Here is a 16540-nt window from a genome sequence, read left to right as displayed (position 1 = left end):
CCCTGGTTAATGGGAAAGTATTTATCATCAGGATCCGAAAAACCTACCCTTATTTTATAATACAATCCGGTGTGATCAAACCATTGTAACTGTCTCTCCTGGCTTCACTTAAAAATCTGTTCCGATCCCTTGGTCGTGGCAAATCTGTAACAGATGTTTTAGTGAATCCAGGACAGATGGTGAGGTTTAATCACCCAGGCGGATATTATCCTTTCAAATCGAACAGCACATTTTCAATGGCATCGAATTGAGTTTTATCGACTTTTGAAAACTGGCTATCTGACTTTTCCTTTTTCCTATTCTTCCTTTTTGGCCAACCCCTGTGTTGGGGGTCAAGGCACCCCAGACTTTGCAGAGCCTGCCGTGGGGGCGTCCCTGGCCCAGCCGGCCCTGTCCTGGGTGTGGCTGGTGGACCTGGAGAGGACGGCTGCCCTGCTGGTGGGCCGCTGTCTGGGAGGCATGCTGCAGGGCGAGCCCACATCTCTGGAGGAGCACGCCACGGACTACTGGCTCCCAACGCCCCTGTTCAGCAACGGCCTGGAGATGGACACCAAACTGTTGGGTAGGAGGAGCTGTCCCTGCTGGCAGGGTTCATTGTTAAAGATATACGTAATGGTTAGTTCAACTATAATGTACAAAATGTTTGATCTATTGATTTTCTAACCCATCATAAAAAATAAATAATTGACTTCGCCTTTACTGTAGTGACTCATGAAGATTGAATGCAGATAAAGCTTTTTTAAGGCTTGCTTTTCTGTGTCCCCACCAGACCCCTGCATCACCTCCTTCCTGGAGGCAGCACTGTCCGGCAACGAGGAGCAGAAGCCCCTTGACTGCACTCTGTGTCCAGACCTGAGCGTCCTTGCAGACTTGGCTCTGGGCTCCACCAAAGAGCCTAGCAACAGCCTCTGGGTCAACATGCAAGACTATGCACTCAGCAAAGGTCTGTGTTTGGGACTGGACTCTGGACATCTATGCGTACCTTGTCTTGCAGTACCCTACAACACATCTATATGTGCCTTGTCTCCCAGTATCTTACAAAACATCTATATTATGTACCTTGTTTGGCATTAACTCACGTCAAGTTTAGGGTTGGGTATCGCCACGGATTTCAGCTGAAACTATTCGCTTTCGATGTGATTTTATTCATCGATATCGGAACATTCAAATGAAGATTGATTTTAATCATAATATCGATTATTTGAACCCAGCACTAATAAAGTATATTTGTTCCATGTCCCGTCGTAGCATTGATCACATATATATATATATATATATATATATATGTACCTTAAGACCTCATTGAAATGGCTGACGATGTTTGTGATATCAACTCTATAGCGACTCTACAAATAGCCTTGCTTTGGCGTCTCTTGTTGCAGACTGGGACAACGCATCTCTCAGTAATGAGTCCCTGTTGGACACGGTGTCCAGGTTCGTGCTGGCAGCTCTGCTGAAACACACAGCCCTCCTGGGGCAGGCCTGCGGAGAGGGAAGGTGAGTCACAACAAACGACATTAGCCGATGTAAACATCTACATTTTTAACTTTCTCCATCAACATCAAAGCTAGGATTTATTTTTTTTATAACATAAATTATGGCGTTTTTTAAATGCTCCTTCAGGTAAAGTACCATAGTGACTCTGGCCCATCTCGCTGTAGCTCTTGTTGATCAGCCATCCTTTCTGCCTCATTAGGTACCAGCCCTGTAAGGCTCTGGCAGAGGTGTACCGCAGTGTGTACAAAGTACGAAACCGCCTGCTGGCGTGTAAGAACATGGACTTCATCCAGACCCGCTCCTCCTCGCGAGAGACCCGAGTGAGTGGGCAGGGGACGAGCGCTGTCGCTGAACCGCACACACATCGTCAACGTCGCAGTGCCTTTGCCATGACTCCCCTCATGCAGGGTGAGCCCCCCGACCCCAGTGTGACGCCTGCTGCTCCCGTACAGATCTCTGAGAACCAGGACTCTCTGGACGCGGACCCCCAGGAGTTCTCGTTCCAACACACCATCGACGAGGTGGAGGAGCGCGAGGAGAGGGAGGACCGCGAGAGGGACCAGGGCCACCAGGAGCAGGACGACGAGGAGGAGGACCGGGACCACGAAGTGATGACCGCTGGCAGTAAGTCCCCCCGGAACGCCTGCCCTCAGGCACCGTGGCAGCACTGCACTACCTCAGGGTCCACGCCTCCAGCATGGACTGATGTCTGCTTTATCGTCAATGTTCCTCGGATGTGGAAGATTCCAACTAAAATGAACGTTATTTAATTATTTTTTTTTGCAATGGGAACAACCCCAGGTCCTGTTATTCCTTCCTGCTCTGTCAAATTCATACATTATTGAGCTTCCTCGATGCAACAGGATTAGCTGGACCTGATAAACTATGCCTTGTGCTCTGCATGCCTCGCCCTGACAGCCACTTTGTAACAAGCATCTCTCGGTGCACATGCTGTTATTTGCCAAGTTGCAGTTGCCTGTTGACTGTTGCAGGTTTTTATTTTCTACCATGCTTTAATACACTGGATGCACATAGATAATCCACAAATCTCCCAAGAGCTATTGAGATATTGGAGAGATTCTAGACATATTGCAAATGGTCATTGCAATACTGGATCTAGTTGTTCCTGGCTGTTGCTGACCTGGGCTTTCTTTTACGACTACATTAAGGATTTTTTTAACACGTGACGCTACACGCAGCCTACGTTTGTTCCCTAACCTTCCCTAACCCTTTGCCCTGTTGTGTGTGTGTGTCATGTTTTTATGTGTGTGTGCGCGTTTGGTGCGTGCGTGTGTTTTTGTGTGCGTTGCACGCCACAGAAATCTTTCAATGTTTCCTCTCAGCACGCGAGGCAGCCCGCGGCCGCGAGAGAGAGAGGGCCAGCAGCAGCGGCGGCGGCGGCGGCGGCGGCGGCCTGGGCCCCTGCTCCGGCTCAAGGGGGGGAGAGGAAGAGGCCCCCGGCTCCCAGGAGGAGAGGAGGGGCAGCGCCGGGCCCCCCGAGGGCCAGGACCTCTACACAGCCGCCTGCAACTCAGTGATCCACCGCTGCGCTCTGCTGCTGCTGGGGGTGAGCCCGGTCCTGGGCGACCCCAGCAGGCAGGGCCTGGAGGAGGAGCAGGTCCAGTCGGCCGGCGGGGGGGCACAGGAGGGCCTGATCTTCATGACCAGGTCAGCTCAAACACCTATCATCCCCCCCGGTCTCATGTGGAAGGGATGGGTCTCTAATGACAGGATTCCTCATTGAAGATGGTAGTGGACACATGCCGTGAATACATCTTCTTGGGGAATTTTTATTTCACCTAATTTTTCTTTGAAATTGCCTAGTATTTTACACTGACATTTATATTTATATTTATACATGTTGAGCAAAAAGTATAAGTTGTATAATGTTAGGACAACATAAAAACAACTGGTACTTTCTAATTGTAATTTCAGGGTAGTTACAGGTTAATTTGCCATACAACGTAGAGCTCAACTATCTATCTTCTACCATAATGATAGGCGATGCAAGCATTTCACTTTAGAAAAGCCATACTGTGTGTGTGTGTGTGTGTGTAGGAGTGAGAGTCTGAGTGCGGAGAGCCACTCTGTGCAAAGCAGTCCCAGCTTCAGGTTGCTCAAGACTCGGAGCGAGTCAGACCTCTCCCAGCCTGAGTCAGACGAAGAGAGTTACGCCCTGGTAAGAAAGACACTTGATGTATTCACAACTGTTGCAATATACATACCTGCATTAACAGAGTAACTTTTACACAGACACATATTTGTGGACTTTATGGCAATTATTCTGTTTCACTGGTGGCTCATGATTGTTGTTATTCATGTTCATATGACATAGTAGAAATGTCATCTCTTTCTCTCGGCATGCCCTGTAGGTGTTTGTTGTGTGTGAAAACCATGATGATATGATGATTTGTCTGCTTTCTCTCAGAGTGGCAGGAGAAATGTTGACCTGGACCTGGCCTTCTCTCACAAAAAAAGAGGTAGTGTTATAAGCACCTTGAATATAATCTAAGATTGTAAAGTAATGATGAAGACATAGATGTTGGCGGTGTGTTATTCTTGATTCTTGTTGTTTTTGTCATTCGATTTCTGTGCATGGTTGTTTATTTACTGCTTTTTGGGCAGTTGAGCCCTAAAAGGGCTTCCTAAAACCAGAGGAGCTCCAAGCTAGCAAACAATGGCATGTCCCCCACCTCTTGTTATACAGTCCGCTACTCCGCTCCATGAATGTGTTGCTCCATCCTTACCTCTCCATAGCCCAACACTCTAGCCTATTTTCTCTTTAGCATTCCAATGTGTCAACCATGCATTTACTGCAGGAACGAAAAGGGGGAAAAGAAGCCAAATGAATTGGTGTGCTTGTTATATTCCCTACATTTTAAAATAAAAAACAAGTTAATAAGAAAAAAGTTATGATTATAATGTTAACTATACCTGGATGACCATGCAGGCCTGCTTGACAATTCCATTTCACCTTAACTATATTCGGTCATTGACAGGAAACTGATTCCTAATACACAAATGCTGTATCTCTGTTGCCCAAATTCTGATGTTATTGAGTTTAATCCTAACTAAATACTAAAATAAGAAAAAGCAACTAACCCAAGGTTCTTAATTTGCTTATGCCAATTAATATCAGCAGTGTTTAAAGAGGCAGTGAATGCAAAACGTTTTAATTTGTTTTAAATATGTTAATTTGTCTTGTATGAATGTCAACATGGTAATCTATGCCGTGTATCACCGTTACTCAAATAGGTCCCCAAAGTGACGTCTGAGCACCTTTTCGAAGGCACTCAGGAGTCAGACCAAAGGGTGCTGGCGGGCCGTGGCACTGATTGTTTGGACACGTGAAGCAAGTTTTGATTTGCGGACACTTATAGTATAACGCCATGTGTGTGAATGGTAAAGCTCCGCCGGAGCAGTTATTTATTTTGTGTCCACGTCCGATAGAGGGTTAGGCTTCCCAAACAGCTATCGTATAAAGCTACCTTGTGTGGCGCATTTTAATGTACAACGCTTGCAGACAACTAGGGTACAAAACTAGTACCACAAAGTTGGTTTAGGTCGTAACCACAGAGATAACATGCCCATCCTAAAACTCTCAACCCAATACTTTCAACCCAAAACACTAATCTTACACTAAAATCTCAGTGTTGGAATTCGATCTGAAACAGTGGGTTCACTCTCTCTTTAGTATCACTCAACCTGTTGCTTATTGAGTTATACCAGGGCAAGTGAAATAACTGGTAATGACTTAACTGCTGAGTAAAGATTTGACTGTTTGAATGCTCTTTCTTCCACCTCGGACGAAAGGCTTGTTGAAACATTACATTTTTTCCTAGGGGTTATCGATGACGGAATAACCTTAAAGCATCACATAACATGGCAGTTCTATTAGGGATAACAGCCTCCTCAGTACATGGGTTCATGATCAAGTGATGGTGACGTCTTCCCTTCCCCGTCTCCCCCTTGTCCCCGGGCCAGGCCTGCTGTACAGCTCTCCAGACTCCCTGGCCGAGTCATGGTTCCGGGCCAAGCTGAGTCGCAAGCGGAGCTATAGCTCGGCCCTGTCCTACGAGGACTCTGAGCTGGAGCTGAGCCGCTCGCTGGGCGTGCACGCCCTCATCGACAACATGGTGAGCTTCATCAGCGGCGACGTGGGCCTGGCACCCGCCTTCAGGGAGCCCGACGAGGGCATGTCCACCAGCCCCCAGGCCACCGTGCTGGCCATGGAGCAGCAGCAGAGGAGGGCAGAGGTACTGTGTTTACCATTTCTTTATGCCTTTCTTTGTCTTTATGCCTTTTTTTATCTGCGATCCAGCAGTCCTACTATGCTGTAAACAACTTCTTGCATGGGGATGGGGGCAAAGAGCCTGTTTTTGTTTGTGGTTAGCCAATTACATGCTTGCAGATCCCCGCCTGCAACAACATGCTTGGTCAAAACAAATCTGAAGCGAAAGAATGTGAAATGCGCCTTTCACCCAGATTTTTGCTAGTGTGCAGCTTTGAGGTAGATGTTCATCTGAAGTCTGATCTGAGATACAATCACATGTCCTAGGCATTAGGTTTGCCTTTTGCATATTTCTCGATGTTGGTTCGAGTGTTATCAATATGCCGGCCTCTGATTAAGAGCCTTTCGATGGGTAGTCACAGTAATAATGAACTAGAATGAACTTGCTTGTAGTTGCGGTTGGAAGCACTGCACCAGATCGTGGTGCTTATCTCTGGCATGGAGGAGAAGGGCAGCCAGGAGGGCCCGGTCCTGGGCCGCTCCAGCGCCGCCCTCCAGTCCTCCACCCTGCTCACCTCGGTGCGACTGCAGTTCCTGGCCGGCTGCTTCGGCCTGGGCACGGTGGGCACCGGAGGGCTCAAGGGAGACGTTCAGCTGCACCACTACCAGGTACAAGGCTTACAGGCTGGTTGAACGCAGTTATACCAATAAGGTGATAGCTGGTGTGTTGAGTCATCCGCAAATTAAAACCATATGATGTCCATGATGATTACCTATTTGTTAATATTTTTGTTTAAAATGTTTTTATCTAAAGGGAGACACTTTTTTTTTTTTTTACATGTAGGAAGATGGTCCTTATGTTAGCCTGTTTATTTTTGGTATTTTGTAGGATGGTGTGAAAGCTGCAAAGAGGAGCCTTCAGATGGACATCCAGACTGCTGTACACAAGATCTACCAGCAGTTATCTGTCACACTTGAGAGGGCCCTGCAGGCCAACAAGCACCATATAGGTACAACCCTTTCATTCTGCAACCAGAACCAGGTCGTTGGTATTTGATGCACAAAACAACCCTAGATCTTTTTTATTTTTAAATGGTAAAAGGTTTAAGTAAGCATGATTTAAGAAGATAAACCACAAATCAGAAAATGGTCCGTTATCCAATACGATACATGAACGCATCCGAGCGTTGACTGAAAGCCCTACTGGTATCTTTCTGTGTTCCTGGATATAATGGATGGCGCATGAATAGTGTGATATTTGAAAGAGATCCAGCCTTGTGCCAAACAAACAATGGCAAGGGCAATGACGCAATGTAAAGATAAATAATGTCAATTATTTGGTCAAAAGTTCAAAAGTCTAATGTGGAAAATGTTTCCCCATTTCCAAAAGCAACATCAACATCATTACTGCCAGAAGATCCTGGTTTCAAAAGCCCCAATGCTGCTTGTTTGTGACTTTGAATACTCATATTCAGTTACATCATCGATGTTGCTAAAACGCATAGCAATGCTGAAGCCCGTTATTATTAGGGTGCCAAGCACAAAGTGCGACGGCAACTTATTCTAATTGTTAGTTTTATTATAATTATTATTAGGGTGCCAAACACAAAATGTGAAGGCCACCTATTGTAATTAGGGTGCCAAGCACAGAGTGCGAAGGCAACCTATTTTAATTGTTAGTTTTATTATTATCAGTCTGCCACGTTTGAGTTAAACAGCCTAAACCACTTGCACGCTTTTTATGAAACTTAGTACAGCTGTAGAGGCTGACTCAAGATGAACAGAGAGCAAATATTACACTGATTGGCACATATGTGGCGCAGTCCAAAAATCAAACTTTGAACAAACGTATCTCGTAACCGCTCTGACTTAGTCATGAAACTTTGTTCACATATGCATATATCCTCATGGTTAACAAATATACCTCGAGGACCTATGACTTTATTTGGATACATTTATGACTATCTTGAACTTTGTTAAAAACACTCAATTCCCTAAGGATCCTACATTTTTTCACTTGGACAAAAATCATTTAGCACATATCATCTATGGACCAATGTCTTCAATCTGACATTAAGAGAAGTCTGTACAATAAAGATTTTAAAAAGCTTAAAACGCGAAAAGACTTAAATTCTTATATCAACATCAAAATGGACTCTTATGATCTTTGGTCCAATACAAAAGTTGTTGATTTGAGCGGGACCAACTTATTGGCTGTTGGAGACCAAACTTCTAACTGCAAGTCGATTGACAAAACAACATGGCCGCCAGAGGCTCAAAATCATCCAAATTATTCTTTAAGCCAAAAGTCAAAACAAAAATCGATTATTATCGGACCGATAATTATTGTGCACCCCTAATAATGTCACCCGAAGGCTCACACTGCATGATGTGTTATTGTTCATTATATAGATTATTATGTTATATAGATTTAGAGCTCCAGGTGTTTGCAAATGGCAACAATCATTTTCTCCTCCATGTTGCGGTTCACTCTGGACTTCAGGGAGTAAAGTCTATGCTGCCGTGAGTTGTATCACGCGAAATGTTGGGAAGTAAAATTCGCACAGACCCAGGGTGTTCGCGCCATTCATCAATTCACGCTGCAGGTTTTTCTGGCGAAAGATTCGCCTCTAAACGCGTCTTTTTGCATTGACTTTGTATGGATTCATGCCACACCTTCTTTATGGTTGTGAATACACCTTAAGGGCCCTATCCAGCTGCTGTTGTCTTTACCCGGTTAAACACTATATCCCCCCATCACTGTTCTGTCCTATTATTTTCTTCCATATCACCGTAGAAGCTCAGCAGCGCCTCCTGCTGGTCACCGTCTTTGCGCTGAGCGTGCGCTACCAGCCGGTGGACGTGTCCCTGGCCATCTCCAGCGGGCTGCTCAACGTGCTGTCCCAGCTGTGCGGCACAGAGACCATGCTGGGTCAGCCACTGCAGCTGCTGCACAAGCCTGGGGTGTCCCAGCTCAGCACGGCCCTCAAGGTGGCCTCAACGCGCCTACTGCAGATCCTGGCCATCAGCACTGGGTGAGGGACACTGAAGGAGAGAGAGAGAGAGAGAGAGAGAGAGAGAGAGACTTTCAATCTCAATAGTAGTTGTTTTTAGTTTTTTATCTCATTTTTATACATTTATTTATTTTATTAAATGTTTTCTTATTGACTGAATATAAATTTGTAAGCAATTTAGCATCCTCCCAGGCATGATTTTGACAACTGCTGTCTTCTCTGGTTCTTGCAGGACATATGCAGACAAGCTGGGTCCCAAGGTTGTCCAGTCTCTGTTGGACCTGCTCTGCAGTCAGCTGAAGAACCTGCTGTCCCAGGCTGGCGTCAGCTTGCTCTCCTCTGGAAGGGACCAAGAAGACACCAAACAAGACGATGGCGCTGACGCAGATAAAAAAGACATCAGAGGTAAACTGAGAGTAAATAATTGTCATCATTATCGTTTTGTAGGTACTTTTCATCCTCATCTTCAAAACCGCTTATCCGGGGTCGGGTCGCGAGGGCAGCAGCTCTAGCAGGGGGCCGCAGACTTCCCTTTCCCGGGCCATATTGACCAGCTCTGACGGGGGGATCCCGAGGCGTTCCCAGGCCAGTGTTGCGATATAATGTCTCCATCTAGTCCTGGGTCTTCCCCGAGGTCTCCTCCCCACTGGACATGCCTGGATCACCTCCCTACGGCGGTGCCCTGTGGGCATCTTCAACAGATGCCCGAACCACCTCAACTGACTTCTTTCGAAGCAGAAGAGCAACGGCTCTACTCCGAGTTCCTCTCGGATGGCTGAGCTTCTCACCCTATCTCTAAGGGAGACACCAGCCACCCTCCTGAGAAAACCTATTTCGGCCGCTTGCAATCTCTGCGATCTCGTCCTTTCGGTCATCACACATCGAAGTAGGCAATCCACTGGTTTCCTGCTGAGAGTCATGGCCTCAGATTTAGCGGTGCTGATCTTCAGTCGCTTCACACTCCACAGGGAGGGGAAGCAGCTTTAATCATCCTCAAATTGAGTGCACTGACGCTAGTAGTAACGATGATTTCCCCCTCTTTATTTAAGCTCTGCTTCGGAAGCAGCACACGGCCGAGCTGCACCTAGGAGACTTCCTGGTCTTCCTCAGGAGAGTGGTTTCTTCCCAGGCCATCCAGGCCAAGATGGCCTCCCCCAAATGGACAGAAGTCTTGCTTAATATCGCAGCCCAGAAATGCTGCTCAGGTGCGGTTCACTCGCATAGCACAAAGAATGAATCCATAACTTTCAATGAATCTCACAATAATATCTCCCTTGATTCTCCCTTTCCTTTCTCAGGAGTCCCTCTTGTGGGGAACTTGAGAACTCGACTCCTTGCCCTCCATGTCTTGGAGGCCGTATTGCCTGCCTGCGAGGCCAATGTAGAGGATGACCAAATCACTCAGGTACTGTTCGACCTGCTTCGAGCTACAAACAAGAAGTTGTTGAAGACAACTCGGTTCTAAATTCCATGGTTCAAACCACTGTGGCCTATCTCCCAGACACGCCAGAGTCTGTCCTGCTTTGAAACTACCTACAGAACTGTGCCGAGAGTACAGCTTTAATACCATACACACTTTCACATAAGACTATACCCTTGCAACTTTATGTTGCCCGATGGCAAATTCGATTTTCATATGGGTAATCAACCTCGTCCTGCGTTGCGTTCCAGGTGGTGGAGCGTCTGTTCTCCCTGCTGTCCGACTGCATGTGGGAGGCCCCCGTGGCCCGGGCCAAGCACACCATCCAGGTCAAAGAGAGTGTGCAGGAGCTCAAGCTCCAGGTACGCTTCCAACCAACCATACCTTCTTTTCCTCCAACCTACATCCAATACCATTTGGCGGCCAGTTGAGTGACTGATGGATGGATTGACCTATAGGGTGACGCTGAGGAGGAGGACGAGAACCTGCCCATCCAGGAAGTGTCCTTTGACCCAGAGAAGGCCCAGTGTTGTGTGGTGGAGAACAGCCAGGGGCTGACCCACGGCAGCGGGGGCAAAGGCTACGGTCTGGCCTCCACAGGGATCTCCTCTGGATGCTATCAATGGAAGGTATGCTGCCACCGCTACAGCCAAATATGAAGCTTGTAAATAGATCTGGCTTGAATGATAAATACAGTTGAAAATGATATTCTGAAGTTTAGTTTGGAAGATTATAAGAGGAATCGTCTTCGTCGCATATGTATTTATTCCTGAGGTTTTTAGTAAGGGTTTGGGAATATTGTCTGAATCAACACTGTATACAAGATATCTTAATGTCCTTAAGGACTGTACTATACCGTGTTGAAGGTACTACATCCAGCCAGTAGGCCCTCCATTTGACTCATAAACCAATACAACACACTACAGCCTTTTCTTCTTGGATTTTTTTAAAAGTTTTACATCGTGAAGGAGAACCGGGGCAACGAGGGCACATGCGTCGGCGTTTCCCGCTGGCCCGTGCACGACTTCAACCACCGCACAACCTCGGACATGTGGCTGTACCGCGCCTACAGTGGCAACCTCTACCACAACAGCGAACAGACGCTCACCCTCAGCAGCTTCACGCAGGGGGACTTCATCACCTGCGTGCTGGACATGGAGGCCCGCACAATCTCCTTCGGCAAGAACGGCGAGGTAAGAGGGAGAGAAAGACTGGGAGAGGGAGGGGACTGAATGACGGTCAATTCACCAATGGCATGCACATTATATTAAGGTTGTCATTTTCTGAGATACAAGATCGGTCTTTTGTTTGTTGTAGTTGTGATTATAATTGGGATCTTAAAGATATCCTCCCCCCTCCTTCCAACTCGCTCGGTTCTCCCTCTCAACCGTAGGGCTAGAACCGAGCGAAAAGACTACAACCAGCCCCCCTTTCCATTTACCGTCAACAAGTAATCCAGTCTTCCAACAGAAATCAATGGGTTTTTTGATGGAGTTTTTATTTTACAAGTCTTTTACTTCTATTTTATTTACTATCCATGTTAAAAAGAAGAAGGAATAATGCCTCAGTTTGCACTTTATATATTTTTCCACTGTTCTTTTTTTGTGATGTTATAGTGGTTTATTTTTATTCATTACTTGAAGGCTACATTCCAGTGCCACTGTTTTTTGTAATGTTTTTAATAAATGAGTGTATGTTGAAGTACATGGGATTTATTGCTCTGTTTTTGTTTTTTACTGTGGTATTGATTTGGGTATCGAGAACCGTGGAATTTCACTGGTATTGGTATCGACTACGAAGTGTCTGGTATTGTGACATCCCTAGTGCAACCCGTAGTCACTGTCGATAACAAATATCTACTGCGTTGACCCAACGACTCTCCGTAGGAACCCAAGTTGGCCTTTGAGGATGTTGACGCCACTGAGCTCTACCCCTGTGTTATGTTCTACAGCAGTAATCCAGGGGAGAAGGTAAGACACCCTGGGGTTTACACTAATTAACATTGAACAAAATTTAATATCTGTCCAAGCGTAATATTCATCTCAGGATTTAATAGTGTAGTCGTCATGCTACGACGACAAATTGTGTTTGCCCAAGTATTGTAATAAGAAAGTGAACAAAGTGGTAGGTTGCCTATTGTAATTTTACATCTCTCAACCCCTGCGTATACATCTTGAACGAGCGTCCGAACCTCTTGGTTTTCGGTTTGTCTGCCTGCCTGCCTCCTAATATGTCCCCCGTCTGAACCCCAACGCTCCCACCCGTGTGTCCAGGTGAAGATCTGCGACATGCAGATGCGCGGCACGCCCCGGGACCTGCTGCCGGGCGACCCGGTCTGCAGCCCCGTGGCCACGGTGCTGGCCGAGGCCACCACGCAGCTCATCCGCATCCTGCACCGCTCGGACCACTGGACACACCGCATCAACAAGATCATGGTGGAGCGCCTCCACACCATCAAGGCCTGCTTCCGGGAGTCGGCGACCGGCGGGGGCCAGAGGCTGAAGAAGAGCCGCTCGGTGCAGAGCCGCGAGGAGCACGACGCCCAGAGGGAGAGCCAGGACGCCGCCGCCGCCGCCGCCGCCGCCGCCCGCCAGGAGGAGCGGGGCCGGCAGGGCCGCCTCGGGGAGCTCTCGGAGCAGCACCTGCGGACGCTGTGCACCGAGGTGTGGCCCGTGCTGGCGGTGATCGGCGGCACCGACGGCGGCCTGCGCGTCGGGGGCCGCTGCGTGCACAAGCAGACGGGACGGCACGCCACCCTGCTGGGCGTGGTGAAGGAGGGCAGCACCTCGGCCAAGGTGCAGTGGGACGAGGCGGAGATCACCATCAGGTACCGTTGGGGGGCCGCCGCTTGTGGTCCTTGTGTACCGATCCGTTTTTTCTTACTAAGCTCTTTTTGATGGACCTTTTTTCACAAAGAGCATAATAACAAATGGATTTTATAAAGCGCCTTCCTCACACTCAAGGTCGCTTTATGAGCATGCTCATGAGCATGCCGTTCTTTGAAGCATGACCATCGATGCTGTCGCCATAGAGAGTTGTTGTAACCGCTGTGCAACATAATAACCAGTCATTCGTTCAACACTGACCAAGCAGCTTACCACTACATTTTTTACTTCTGTTTAACCCACAGCTGTTAACTGTGTTAACAACACACTTTTATTCAACATTGCATATTTGATCTTAATAAATATACATAAATAAGAAACAAAGCCACATTTTTATCACTGGTTGCCACGTGCTCTGGAATTTTACATGGAATATCTACTATGTTGAAATTGGTTTTTGATACTTTGCTTGCCATGTTACGTTGCCTCTCTACTTCGTGGCTTTCTAATGGATATTCTATCTCATAATTTTCCCTTGCATCAATCAACCATAACTTTTCATTGATCCAGTGTGGAGCAACCATTTCTGACCATCCTCTTTTGCACGCATGACCTTTGCATCCACCATGGCGTCTTCTTGATGTGCGTTAGCCACGCATGCTCTTCTTCTATCCTGCCCTCTCCCTCACTTTGTTTTTCTCCTTCCTTCTTTCCTTGTCGTCACCTTTGCGCCTCCTCGCCACCTTTTATTAAAGCTTCCCAACTTTCTGGTCGCCTAGTGACACTCCGCTGTACAACCTGGAGCCCTGCGAGCCGATGCCCTTCGACGTGGCGCGCTTCCGCGGCCTGACCGCCGCGTTGCTTCTCGACATCACCTACCTCACTAGCGTCCAGGAGGACGCCGCCACCGCCAAGCTGGGCCTGCGGCGCCATGAAAAGAGGCACCGCAGCGCCGCGTCGGCGGGCCATGAGTCGGCGGGTAGCGACGACCGGCCCGAGGCCGAGCAGCAGCAGCAGCAGCAGCAGCAGCAGCAGCGGGCCGACTCTGCCAAGGACCCTGCCCCCTTGGTCGCTGTGCCTGCATCGGACCTGCGGGTCTCCCACAGCCTGGACGAGGTGAAGACGCACGCCGCGCCCAACTCCCTGTCAGACAACGACATCTCTCTTTACGCCACGGGGTCTCCACAGCAGCCCCAGCAGGCCGGCGGGCCGGTGGCCAGCGAGAGCGTCCTGGCTCCCGGGTCGCCTCACCAGCCCCCCGGCGGGGAGGGCATCAGGAGAAGGGTCCATGAGCACGGTGGACGTGGCCACGACGCCTCGCTCTCGGCGCAGTCTGAAATGCACGCGGTGCAGTTGTCCTATCTCTACCTGGGGGCCATGAAGACCCTGAGCTCCTTGCTCAGCTGCAGCAAGTATGCAGAGCTGCTGCTCATACCCAAGGTACACGACCAACACGAGGATGCACCGTCAAAGTGCAACGCAGGGCACGCAGTCAGGACAACCATTATAATTTGATTTGGGCTGCCCAATATTGTGACTGTGATCAATCATTGCTTCATATATTTAGCGGTAGTGATTACTCAGATTGCACAGGGACAGATCTTGCACCCTTAAAAGCATTGCATTCATCATTCGTTAGTGCACTATTTTGCTGTGTTGTAATGTTTTATGATAGTTTTTCATGGAAATTACATGATGAATAGTTACTTTTTTTTCTTTTCAGCAGTTTGTTTTATGCAACTTTGCATGATTTAACTAATTGCAGAGGATACAATTATATTTGTGTTGAATATGCAGCCCTAGTTTTACGCCACCCTTGAATTTAATCATGGCTTTCATAACGATGGACGTCATATATATATATACATAGAGATATAGAGATAGCTAGCGCTCATTGCCCTTCTTCCCTCGTTAAGGTGCTACCAGAGGCTGCGGCCAGCCGGCACAACGCCGACCTCAACTCTAACTCCGGCCCCGCTGCGACCGCCACGTCCCCCGTGTGCCAGGAGGAGGTGGAGATGCGTGCGGCGCTGCAGTACCTCATGCGACACATGGTGAAGCGCGCGGTGATGCGGTCGCCCATCAAGAGGGCCCTGGGCCTGGGGGACCTGGAGCGCGCCCAGGCCATGGTCTACAAGCTGGTGGTCGGCGGGCTGCTGGAGGAGCCCAGCGGAGCCAAGGCCAAGGGCGGAGGTGAGCAGCGCGAAGACACCGGCCGGATTCAGGCTGTACATCTCATGGAGTGGAGTGGGGCTAGCAGGGACTTAACCATCGCACAATGTTTGACGTATGTGTTGTTTATTCTGTATTTCTTGTTGCCCTGTAAAGCGCACTGAAATGTCCTCTTAAAATGCCTACCTGCTTGCTTGCTTGCTTACTTAATGTGTTGTCATCGCATCATTCTCTTTTCTTCCAATATGACCCTCTTTCTCCCTCCTTAAGGGTTAAGCTGGGGGTGAATCAGTTTTTCTGATGACCGATCCCGGTGATAAACGGATGAAACCAAAGCATGTTTCTATTGGCTCACTGTCGTTTGGTCCTGCTTAGGGGTGCGGCCCGAGCCGGAGGGGGAGGGGGAAGGTACTGAGGGGGACCCGCTGGCCCAGACCCCGGTGACCACCAGCCCCTCGGCCTCCAGCACCACCTCCTTCATGAGCTCCTCTCTGGAGGACACCACCACGGCCACCACGCCCGTCACCGACACGGAGACCGCCCCGACCACCGAGTCCCCGGGCGTCATGCCCCTCAGCCTCCTCAGGTCAGAGCACCAAGGCCCAATCCCATTTCTAATTTCTAAACATATTTCGCTCTATTGCCTCCACCTTTCTCCTGTCTCAGCGTAAGATTAAGACGGTAAATATCTAGCATCACTTAGAGATACAGACATTTCCCGTTTCGGTTTCAAAGACAGGCTCTCATGTCGACTTTATGTTCCCTTTACAGGCAAATGTTTTCCAGTTATCCAACTACCACCGTTCTCCCCAACCGCTGTGCTCAGATCCCCCCCGTCTCCTCTCTACCCACCTCCCCATCAGATGAGGTCTGTCGCAGGCAGAGCCTCACCTCTCCTGACACACAGCCCTCTAGGAACCAGAACAGGACCGGTACCTGTAAGCGGCACACACAGACTCTAACTCACCCACTCACCCACTCACTCACTCACTCACTCACTCACTCACTCACTCACTCACTCACTCACTCACTCACTCACTCACTCAAGTATGTTATTATATTCATACCAGTGACTCGTATTTCCCAGCTCTCTCGGACCCCAGCAGTCGACTGTCAACCTCCCCCCCTCCACCGGCCATCGTGCCCCTGTTGGAGATGGGCTTCTCCCTGAAACAGATCACCAAGGCTCTGGAAGCTACTGGTCAGTCTCTGTCTGGAGAACCTCTTGGATGTCAATCACAGCAGAGTCCATAATTAGAACCACAGACTGAATGCAGTATTGTCTGCTCATGTAGTTTCAGTTCCTTCCAGGTCCATTGTATTACATTATTTATTAATGTGCTTGCTACTGCAAGCACATCTACTGCTCTTCATAGGTTTT

The 16540-nt window shown here is 48.5% G+C and overlaps 1 protein-coding gene across 12 annotated transcripts in view; it reads left to right on the top strand.

Moving 5' to 3' along the window:
- herc1 (HECT and RLD domain containing E3 ubiquitin protein ligase family member 1) overlaps positions 1 to 16540 on the top strand; it is a 65821-nt gene that overhangs the window by 20752 nt on the left and 28529 nt on the right. For 10 of the 12 annotated variants that reach the window (XM_060071606.1, XM_060071605.1, XM_060071602.1 and 7 more), the window contains 25 exons: positions 338 to 562; positions 770 to 943; positions 1383 to 1497; positions 1697 to 1817; positions 1950 to 2121; positions 2817 to 3165; positions 3556 to 3676; positions 3926 to 3977; positions 5482 to 5753; positions 6182 to 6397; positions 6618 to 6738; positions 8526 to 8763; positions 8975 to 9147; positions 9792 to 9947; positions 10041 to 10147; positions 10414 to 10524; positions 10621 to 10791; positions 11116 to 11355; positions 12049 to 12132; positions 12436 to 12989; positions 13743 to 14427; positions 14904 to 15180; positions 15535 to 15745; positions 15931 to 16097; positions 16247 to 16360. In XM_060071606.1, coding sequence (XP_059927589.1) covers positions 338 to 562; positions 770 to 943; positions 1383 to 1497; positions 1697 to 1817; positions 1950 to 2121; positions 2817 to 3165; positions 3556 to 3676; positions 3926 to 3977; positions 5482 to 5753; positions 6182 to 6397; positions 6618 to 6738; positions 8526 to 8763; positions 8975 to 9147; positions 9792 to 9947; positions 10041 to 10147; positions 10414 to 10524; positions 10621 to 10791; positions 11116 to 11355; positions 12049 to 12132; positions 12436 to 12989; positions 13743 to 14427; positions 14904 to 15180; positions 15535 to 15745; positions 15931 to 16097; positions 16247 to 16360 — 5226 coding nt within the window. The remainder of the gene's footprint in view (positions 1 to 337; positions 563 to 769; positions 944 to 1382; positions 1498 to 1696; positions 1818 to 1949; positions 2122 to 2816; positions 3166 to 3555; positions 3677 to 3925; positions 3978 to 5481; positions 5754 to 6181; positions 6398 to 6617; positions 6739 to 8525; positions 8764 to 8974; positions 9148 to 9791; positions 9948 to 10040; positions 10148 to 10413; positions 10525 to 10620; positions 10792 to 11115; positions 11356 to 12048; positions 12133 to 12435; positions 12990 to 13742; positions 14428 to 14903; positions 15181 to 15534; positions 15746 to 15930; positions 16098 to 16246; positions 16361 to 16540) is intronic. The other 2 variants (XM_060071610.1, XM_060071609.1) reach the window with 2 other exon arrangements.

Source organism: Gadus macrocephalus, chromosome 14 (assembly GCF_031168955.1).
Source record: "Gadus macrocephalus chromosome 14, ASM3116895v1".
In the NCBI taxonomy this organism is placed as follows: Eukaryota; Metazoa; Chordata; class Actinopteri; order Gadiformes; family Gadidae; genus Gadus; species Gadus macrocephalus.
This window is presented reverse-complemented; position numbering and strand designations above follow the sequence as displayed.